We start from the raw sequence: 10522 nt of genomic DNA on the forward strand, positions 1-10522 counted from the left end.
GGTGAGTCAGTAGTTACTGAAAGGATGGGCAGAACAACATAATTAAGAAGTTCTTGACTTCTTTAGGTGTTAGAGAATCAGGAGTCTGCTTTGTAGAGGCACAAGGAAGATAGGAAACTCACCAGGGAACGAGATATGGACTCATCACTGTGAGGAATTAGTTTTAAAAGCTGATGTTCAAGCTAGCAGGTGCTAGTGACTCACCATCTAGAAAAAGAACTTTAGTAGCTGGTTGTGGCAGAGAAGAAAATTGCCAGCCACCTGTGGCTCAGAGCTGTAATCCTAGCTACTTAGGGGGACTGAGATCTGCCAGAGCAGGCAGCAAAGTCTATGAGACTATCTCCAATTAACTACCAAAAAGACAGAAATCTTGAAGCAAAAAAGCTAAGGGACAGTGCCCAGACCCTTAGTTCAAGCCTGGTACACACAAGGAAAAAGAGGCCTAGTGCTCATATCCTGGGAAGCAGAACAGTTTAGGTTCTCTGCGTTTGGATCCTGTTTAGAGTGAGCACTGTTTCATGATTAAGATGACCTTGGAGCATGGGAGGGATGACCAGCTTGATGACATTAAGAACTAAATGTAGGGGCTGGGAATATGGCCTAGTGGCAAGAGTGCTTGCCTCGTATACATGAAGCCCTGGGTTCAATTCCCCAGCACCACATATATAGAAACGGCCAGAAGAGGCACTGTGGCTCAAGTGGTAGAGTGCTAGCCTTGAGCAAAAAGAAGCCAGGGACAGTGCTCAGGCCCTGAGTTCAAGGCCCAGGACTTGCAAAAAAAAAAAAAAAGAACTAAATGTAGGCCAGGAATTGCTTTTGCTTGGCCATCTGGGTGCTAGGCTCTCCTGTCTGGGTTGTGGCTGTTGAGGATACCGAGGCCCGCCGGGGGGGGGGGGGGGGGCAGCGTGGAGGAGATGTGTGGTCTTATTAAGGTATGCATATCAGCATTCTTCCCTGGGTTCCTTACATTGTTTTGTCTCTTCATATGTTTCTTTTCAGAAACCTCAACTGTACCACCTAGTCACAGTCAAAACAAGCTAGCACACAGAGTGAAACCTTGTTTCACCCAAGTGTGTAGAGTTAAAAACAAAAAGTCATTTTGATGCAACACAATGATAACAGCTAACAATTCCCAAGTTTGCCAGCTTTTCATACATCTTCCCACTTAATTTCCACAACAACCTCATGAAATAGATAATATTGTCTCTATGTTACAGTTAAGGAAAATGAAGCACAATGAACCTGAGACATAGCTAGTGGTAAAGTCAAAACCAGAGTTTTGATGAAGGGTTTAAGATGAGATCTAAATTTCTGCCCACGGTGGCTTCAAACCACTGTCCTCAGGTTCCATCATCCAAGTAGGTGAGATTACAGGTGTGAGCCACCAAACCCAGCCAAGCTTTTGTTCTTTTTTAAGGTTTTTACAGTTTATTAATCTGTTCATGAAAAGTTCACCATCACCACAGTTTAACTCATTGAAGGATCTTTATTCCTTTGACTGTTACCCAATCTCTAGCTCACTTTTTGCCAGCTCCAGCATTAGCCTCTCCAATCCTTCTGACTTTCCTCATTCTGTTTTTGTGTTCCTTTCGCTGTTTCCTCAAGGCCTTTTTCTCTTCATACAGGCCATGTCTTGCAAGTCTGTGTTTGGGCTCATTTTTCTTTGCACAATCCAAGGAATCATAAATCATGCCAAAGCCAGTTGTCTTGCCACCACCAAAATGGGTTCTGAATCCAAATACAAAGATGACATTGGGTGTGATCTTGTATATTTTAGCAAGTTTCTCCCCAATTTTTGTCTTTGGCACTGTTGCCTTCCCAAGGCCACTAGTGGCCATTTGCTTCCTCTGAAGTAATTGGTTGGTCGTGAACATCCTGCTCTGGACAGTGACTGTGTCATTCATGATGGTGGCAGACTGGCAGACAGCCAAGGAGGAAAAGAATATTTGCTTTGTTTTTGAAACAGGCTTTCATTACGTAGCCCAGGCTAACCTCACCCTTGTATCACCCTCACCAGACTAGGTACTTAGAAGAATACCATTTCACCACAAATAGTAATGCCCATTTCTCCCCTAAATATTCTGCCCTGTTTACAAACAATGGGCCTGTTCTGTCTTTTGCAGGGTGACTCAGGCGGCCCCCTGGTGTGTGAGAAGGATAAGCGCATGACCTTGGTGGGCATCATCAGCTGGGGCCTTGGCTGTGGGCAGAAAGACATCCCTGGGGTGTACACCAGGGTCACTCGTTACCTTGACTGGATCCACGATAACATTGAGCCATGACTAAGAAGATCTAGCTCCCTGGAACCCGAGATCTTGCCACCACCCTCTTCAGGAGCCACTGTGCAAGGATGGAGTGCTTCTCCAAGCCAATTTCCCCACAAACCACTGCACACTAGCAGGGGAGGAGCCAGAGGCTTCCATTTTGGAAGCTTTCAGGGATGAAGGTCTGATTTCAGGATATATTCTGTCAGATGAGAAGACATCAAAAAATGCCCACCCCTTTTAGAAGCCCATTGTCTAGAGCCAAGGGCCTACTCTCTTAATCACTTGTAATAAGCTTTGGAAAGGGGATTACAAAAACTAAAGCACATCTCTGATAAAAATAGTTCTGGAAGGAAAAGCTGTAATAAGTTGTGTGTTTATAGTCACAAGGGAAATGGACAGAGCTCCAAATAAGAGCTGAACTGGCTGGCCAGATCCTGTTCCCAAAGCAAGTATCCTTGCAATCAAGTATTCTTCCAGCTTTCCACTCCACCACTCAGGTGGTATTCTTTGGGTGTACAGTGTAAATCATTTTTCTTTATAAACTTTAGAGTTGGATGGGAGTATATACTATATTTAAATAATAAATTCAAATGTATTTTTCACATTTTTCTCAAATTGGAGTGGAATGGTTTTGTTGCATATGTAAGAATCCCACAGCTTTTTTTTTTGTTTTTCTTTTACACAGCTGACTTTTTATGTCACTCACATTCACATTGGAATTGCTTTCTTTTTCTTCTCCAGCATGCAGGGAATATCCTGAACACCGTTGGAGAAATTTGGGGTTTTCACAAACTGAGTGAGACTAGATTGTGGGCAAGTACAGAAACAGCAGAACTGAGACCAAGAATTTCACTCCTTGGAACTACAAACACTTGGAGACATGGAGTGTAGGGGGAGGAGAAGTGAGTGTCACAAACCCGAGACTGCAACTTAGATTGTGGGGCTCAGAATACCATCTGAATTTAGGCAATTCTGTAGGCAACAGGGAGCCATTGTGTTTGGTGGGTGCTGAGCAAAAGCGTCCGCTTGGTGGCGAGAGTGAGCAGAGGTCATGGAACAGGAACACGGTGAAAGGAGTCCTCTCGCAGCAGCATCACATTTGTAGGTTCACCGTAGAGCCAGCACTGGAGCCAGTGTTTGTCATTTATGTTTCTGCATCAAAATTAACTGCTAGTCTACATCTGTACTTAAGTCCTGCTGCTCTGTTTCTCACACAGCTTTCTATCTCTCGTGCTCTTCAGCCTTCATCACTAATGCCCTAGTTAAAAGAATAAATCTAGCAATGCTATGGGCATGCCTGGGTGTCTGCTGACATTGAGTGAAAGGTCTTAATCTGTTGATGAGCTGACAAAACTTCTCATCTTATTAGTTTATTAATTCTTGGACAAAAAGTAGCTTGAGAGAAAATCTCTATAGCCCAAGATCTTGGTGTGGGAAGGGGAATCTTTCCTGAAATGCTGATGTTCCCTAGGTTAGTTAATCAATGGAGCTTACACACTTAAATCACAGATTTCTTTTTCTTTGATGGTACTGGGGATTGAACTCAGACCCTCACGCTGGCTAGGCAAGCACTCTACCACTTCAGCCAAACCCTTAGTCCCTTTACTTTCAGTTTGTTTTTCATATAGGGTCAGTTTCAGACCGTGATCATTCTACTTGTACGTATGGAGAAGCAGGAGTTACAGATATGCACCACTGTCCCTTTAAAATAAAAGACTTCCTGGTTTCGTACAACCTGCTTAGGTTCTAAAAGGTTTTGCTTTGGACAGAAATTACCTAGCACAGCTGTTTCCAAACACTTGAGGATGGTAAGAAGCAGGGCCCGCCTCACCCCCTCCCAACCAGCTTTCCTTCAGATACGGGGTTAATGAGGTGAGGCAGAGCAGAAAGGCCTCTAGGGATGGAACTAGAGTCAAAAGGACCCAACATTCCAGAGTGGAGTCCTGGAAACTTCAGACCAGATGAAGACAATGGCTTAGGTCAGGCTGAGTTACAGCACAGAGGCCCAGCCCAGCAAGGCAGTTATTTGAATCACACTAAAGTATCAGAGGACAACATATCACAACCTAGTATGAATTAGGAAATTCAGGCTAAATGCCTGGACCTTGCCAGGGAAAGAGAAAGAATCTAAGAGTAAGTCAGGCATTATTTCTTGGCTGGCCCTGGCTGATTTATAAAACAAGTAACTGCTAACAGACCAAGAGGGGAATGCAGCTGTGCAGTTCTCTTCAATGGGTCAGACAGAGGGCTCCCGCTGGAGTGCTACTCTGGCCTATTTATCAGAAAATGTCAAGAACTTCTGGCTCCATCCTTAAACACTGAAGACTCATACATTTCCAGTATTTAGAACCTTGGAGAAAGCTGGAGTTTCCAATTAAATTCACTTTGAAAAATCAAATCATGGCAAATGACAGGGCACTGGAGGCTCATGCCTGTCATCCAAGCCTGCTTAGGGGGCTGAAAACTGAGGATTGTGGTGACAAGCCAGCCCAGACAGGAAAGTTTGGCAGGTTCTTATCTCCAATTAACCAACAAAAAATTGAAGTGGAGCTGTGGCTCAGGTGGTAGTGCTAGCCTTGAACACAAAAGCTAAGGGAAAGCATCCGGGCCCTGAGTTCCAGTCCAACGACCCATGTGTGCTTGCGCACACACACATACACACACACTCAAACTTAACCCTTGCAAACATTGGTACTGATGGCACCTAGTCACCACCTACTGGCCATAAAAGAAAGTTCAAGTACTTACATTTCCTGTCAGGCCAGAGCAACTACACCTAATCAGCTGGCTGGCTGCCGCTTGTTACTCAGAAGGTCCCTTGCCAAGGATGTAAAGGGTCAGTACTTCATGGTGCAGCACATCAGCAACTGGAACACATGTTCTGCTCATGGTTTCCACTCACACACTTGACACCTTGCCATCCTAACCAAACACTCATAACATTTTGACAGTAGCTTTTTACAGTTTATAGTGTGAAAACAAAGCTGGTTAAAATGGTTTCTTCTTTATAATTTCAGATAAATGTTTCATTCTAACTGTAGATGTTATGTGTGGTTTGCTTTATTAATCTGACAACTTTTGCTTTGTTAATTAGAGGAACACTTCTTTTGGGCACATCCAAATTGCCAGCATCAATCTTGTGCTTTGGAGCCATTATTTAAGGGTTACTTGAACACAAAGCACTGTCATACTGTAACAGTCAATCTGATAACCAAGACAGCTTCTTAATGACTATCAGGAAGAGTGTGAACACTGGGGGCACCATGGGACAGTGTAAGATCTCACCAGGTAGCAAGATGGGAGATTAGAAGCATCTACCATTTTGACTCTGTGAATGAGACAGGTCAGGTAACATAGAAGTAAACCACATTCTGTAGAGAGAAAGAGAAAGCGCATCAGAACTTTGGAAGGCAGCAAGATAGCAGAAAAGCAAAAAGAAACCAAGGCAATGGAGAAAAGCAACAGGAAGTTTCAAGCTGTCCCTGGCTTCCTGGAAGGTTGAGGGGAGATGAAAACACCATCATCAGATAAGACGATGTCATGGTCAGAAGTCTCACCTTCCATGACCAGGGATGAGTTCCATTGGCTGAGGTCTGAGGGAAAACAACACTGAGGCTGTGGCTGGCTTACTGTTCAGTTTCCCGGGGCCTGCTTCCTGACTGAGCGCGTTGACTGCTGGGTGGGCCAGAGCCTTGCATTCAAATCCTCAAAACAAGGTGACACTCACACCCCCAGTACTCGGGAAGGTGAATCATCAGGTAGGGCTTGAAAGCATGGGACTTGCACTTGCTGATATTTAGGACCAGGGGCTCAAGTCCAGACCCTCTGAACCATAAAACTAAGCATTGAGACTAGCCAGCAGGGCAACTAGGTCCTTCAGGCCTTTCCAACCCAGTACTCAACTCAGTACTCTGTTTGTTCCTCCCACTCTCTGACATACTGAGGGCCACCCCAAGACTTAAATGCTTGTTGCCCTGGTGAAAAAACTGGACACATGAAGCAAGGAAGAGCCTGTCCAGCCTACAGGCTATGAAACTCCCCGAAGCCAACAGGAGCACCCAAGACACAAAGAAGGGAGGTCTCACATAGTGAAAACCAGCATAACAACTAGCCCAGCATAAAAGACTTTTGCTAGTTTACCTTAATCTAAGCAATGCAGGTTCAGGCCTGGTGCCCCTAGTCCTAGGCAAATGCTTGGCTACTGAGCCATAGCCTCCATTCCAGAGGTGAGAAATAGGACTCCGAGCAGGCCAGCATATTATTTTGTTTACAGGTGGAAGACTACAAGTGACTAAAACTCCACCCAATAACTTTGCCTCAGATACAAAATCCCAACATAGAAATACAAGTAATTGAAGAAACAAAACAAGGCAAAATATCCCAAGCAAAAGTCAACAATTCTGCAATAAAGGACTTGAATGATAGTAAATTTTTAATAAACTCAAATGAACCCTGATAAGAATGACCAATGAAACTTCAAAAGGCATGCATAAGTACCTGAATTAATTAAAATAGACTATAAGTAGACAGTGGGATAAACTCATTGAGAATTCAGATGAACAGCCTAATAAAATAAAGAAGACAATACAGGATATGAAGGAATTTGATAAAGATACAAAAATCCTAAAAAAATTAATTTCTGATATTGAAAAGCTTAATAACTCAAAAACTCAAATAAAAGCCTTACTAATAGCATGGAATAAATTGAAAATAGAGGATCAATGATTAAAGATAAAGTAGAGAATGAGATCCATCAAGTAAAGACAAAAAAATACTAAGATAATACCAACAAAACACACAAGACCTCTGGGACACATTAAAAAAAAAACAAAACAGATTTGCAATTCCAGATAAAGGAGAAGCAAAAAAGAGAGAAGCCACAGAAAACACAATCATTAGAGTAACTGCAATCTTAAAAAGGTCATCTAGGTAGAGAAAGCTTTCTGAAAACAAAAAAGGCAACATCCTAAAAGAAACACCAAATAAACAGAATACAGAAAAAAATTGGGAGCTGCAAGAGAGAAGTGATAAGTCACAAAGGTAAACTCATAAGTTTTTCCAAGATAAACTCTATAAGCAAGGAGGGTATGGAATGATGACATCTATCATCATCATTTGGTTACCCAGTAAAGATACCCTTAAAGAAGAAATAAAAGCCTAAAACTAGAGTTCATGACCACTAAAGCAGCACTACAAGAGACTTAAAGAAATCTTACACACAGAAGAGGACAGTAAATGCAACTAAGAAAATATAGGAAAGAATGAATTCTACTAGATGAGTAAATTAGCAAGTGAGGATTAGATTCGTTGAAAAACAACAAAATAGGGCTGGGGATATAGCCTAGTGGCAAGAGTGCCTGCCTCGGATACACGAGGCCCTAGGTTCGATTCCCCAGCACCACATATACAGAAAACGGCCAGAAGCGGCGCTGTGGCTCAAGTGGCAGAGTGCTAGCCTTGAGCAAAAAGAAGCCAGGGACAGTGCTCAGGCCCTGAGTCCAAGGCCCAGGACTGGCCAAAAAAAAAAAGAAAGAAAGAAAAACAACAAAATAGGAAATACTACACACTGTACCTTTCAATTATTAAAATTGAATGTTAATTATCTCAACTGTTCAATCAAAAACAGAATAAGGCTTAAGGTATGTCTCAAATAGTAGAGCTCCTGCCTAGCAAACTCAAGGTTCTAGGTAGGAGAGAGACAGAGAAAGAGAGAGAGAGAGAGAAAGACAGAGACAGAGACAGGGACAGGCAAGCAGGCAGGTAGACAGAGAGACATAGAAAGGGAGAGGGAGATGGGGACAGAGACAGAGCGACAAGTAGGTTGGATTAAAAAGCAAGACTCTATCCTTTGTGGCCTACAATAAACTCAACCCACTAACAAAGACAGTGTATTGGGATGAAAAGATAGAAAAAGAGTTTCAAGGTAAATGGATCTCCAAAGCAGGCAAGAGTAGTTATAATATATGAATATATACTGACAAAAACAGACTTCAAACCAAAATTAGTCAGAAGAGACAAAGACGATCACTTCAATAAAGTAACAATCCACCAAGTCGCACTAATAATTTTCAACATATACACACCAAATATTGATGGATACAATTTCAAACAGACATCACTGGGCTTATAAGCATAGATAATAGTGGGAAACTTCATAATTACAAGAAAACAACAAAAAACTTCAGAATTAATAAACACTACAGACCAAGTGAATATGACCGACATCCAACAGCTGCACAATTAATACTTATATCTCATATTTTAGAAAACAAAGTAAATCTTAACAAATGTAAGATAATTCAAATAACTCCCTGTTTTCTATCAGGACACAACAGAGCCAAACTAGAACTCAACAGCATAAGAAGCCACAGGTAGTATTTAAACACATGAAGACCAAAACATAAAGACTTGAATTAAAGAGGCTGATGATGTACTCTAAGTTCTAAACAAGAACAAACCAAACCCCAAATTAGTGGGAAGGAATAAAAAAGTTTAATGAAAAAAGTTAATGAAATAGATTTTAAAACAATACAAAGAATCAGTGAAACAAAAAGCTAAGTCTTAACTCAGTGTTTTCTGCCTCTGGACCTGCGCGTGTCTTATTCACAAATCAATGCTCCAGGCCTTTGGAATTAAAGTCCTCTGACAACCCACCAGCAATACCAATAAAAGATTTTCTCCTCCCCCCAAAAAAGTTAAGTCTTTAGAAAGATATATATGATTGTAAGCCCTCAGCAAAACTGGCCAAAAAGGAGAGAAAAGACCAAAATTAATAAAATTAGAGATGTAAATGTAGATATTACAGCAAAGACCAGAGAATCGTGAGAAAATATTTTGAAAATGTATATTCTGATAAAGTAGAACACTAAGAGAAATGGATGAAATTCTAGATACATTTGACCTACCAAAACTGAAACTAGAGAATTAAGCCATTTAAACAGCAATGCGATTGAAGCATTAATAAGTTTCCCAACAAAGAACTACTCAGAACCAGAGAGATTGACAGCTCAATTCTAGCAGACCTTTAATAAAGAATTAACACCAGTGCTCCTCAGTCCTAAAATGGAACATTAAACACCTCAAATAACAAAAGTAATCCTGAGCAAAAGGAACAGTGCTGGAAGCATCAAAAACACTGGATCAAACTATACTTCAAAGCCATAGTAAAAAACATGGCATAAGCCAGGTGCCGACAGCTAACGTCAGTAATCCTAGCTACTCAGGAGGCTGAGATCTGAGGATTGAGGTTTGAAGCTGGGCAGAAAAGTCCCTGTAAGACTCTTGTCTCCAATTAACCACTCAAAAATCAGAAATAGTGTTGTGACTCAAAGTGGTAGGTCACTAGCATTGAGCAAAAAAGAGCTCAAGGATAGTGCTCAGACCCTGAGTTCAAGCCCCACAACTGACAAGAACAACAAAAAACCCAAACAAGCAAGCAAATAAGGGAAAACTACCCAGCATGCTACTGGCACAAAAATACACAGGAAGACTAATGGAACAGAAAACTTAGAAATAAACTGACACAGCCACAACCACCTTAATTTTGATACAAGTGCAAAAAAATACACACTAAAGATAGCCTCTTCAATGGTTCTGGAAAAACTGGAATCTACATGCAGAAACCTGAAACTAGACCTTTATGTCTCACCCTGTACAAAAAACAACTCAAAATGGATCAGAGATCTTAAGGAAAGGACAGAAACTTTGAAACTACTATAAGGGAACTGAAAACACTTCAAGGAACAGGAAAATATTTTTGAACAGGACTCCAATTGCCTCAAAAATAAAAGTAAGAATCTATAAAGGGGACTTCCTTAATTAAAAAGCTTCAGCATATACATGGAAACAACAAACCACCAGAATGAAGAGACAACCCACAGAATGGGAGAAAATATTTTCTAGATGTTAAACAGGTAAAGTACTAATATCCAGAATATACAAACAGCTTAAAATATTAAACAGCAAAAAATAATCTGATTACTAAATGAGAAAGTGAATTGGACAGTCCTCAGAAGTACAAATAGCAAATATATACATGAAAGAAAACATCCTTAGGTACAGAGGAGATATAAAACGACACTGAAATTCCATCTAAGCCAAGTCAGAATGTCTGTCATCAAGAAAAAAGATGCTGGTGAGAATGTACAGGAGCCTTCATGCGCAGTTGGTAGGAATGTAAACCAGTGGAACCACTATGGAAATCAGTAGAGAGGTTTCTAAAATAGACCAAAGGAGAGTATATCAATATACATGCT

At 41.2% G+C, this 10522-nt stretch overlaps 2 protein-coding genes across 2 annotated transcripts in view; one reads left to right on the forward strand and one right to left on the reverse strand.

Moving 5' to 3' along the window:
- Plat (plasminogen activator, tissue type) overlaps positions 1 to 2869 on the forward strand; it is a 33971-nt gene extending 31102 nt beyond the window's left edge. The window contains exon 14 of the mRNA XM_048330438.1: positions 2124 to 2869. Coding sequence (XP_048186395.1) covers positions 2124 to 2282 — 159 coding nt within the window. The 3' untranslated portion in view covers positions 2283 to 2869. The remainder of the gene's footprint in view (positions 1 to 2123) is intronic.
- On the reverse strand, positions 981 to 2082 carry LOC125339321 (40S ribosomal protein S24-like). Its single transcript, XM_048330441.1, has one exon. It carries the CDS (start codon positions 1902 to 1904, stop codon positions 1518 to 1520), a length of 387 nt encoding a protein of 128 aa, XP_048186398.1. The 5' UTR covers positions 1905 to 2082; the 3' UTR covers positions 981 to 1517.
- Positions 2870 to 10522: the final 7653 nt, after the last annotated feature.

This window comes from Perognathus longimembris, chromosome 21, assembly GCF_023159225.1.
Source record: "Perognathus longimembris pacificus isolate PPM17 chromosome 21, ASM2315922v1, whole genome shotgun sequence".
Taxonomy (NCBI): Eukaryota; Metazoa; Chordata; class Mammalia; order Rodentia; family Heteromyidae; genus Perognathus; species Perognathus longimembris.

Bases quoted from the DNA above. Each gene is read 5' to 3' on its own strand.
- LOC125339321 (XM_048330441.1), bottom strand. From the start codon at position 1,904: ATGAATGACACAGTCACTGTCCAGAGCAGGATGTTCACGACCAACCAA.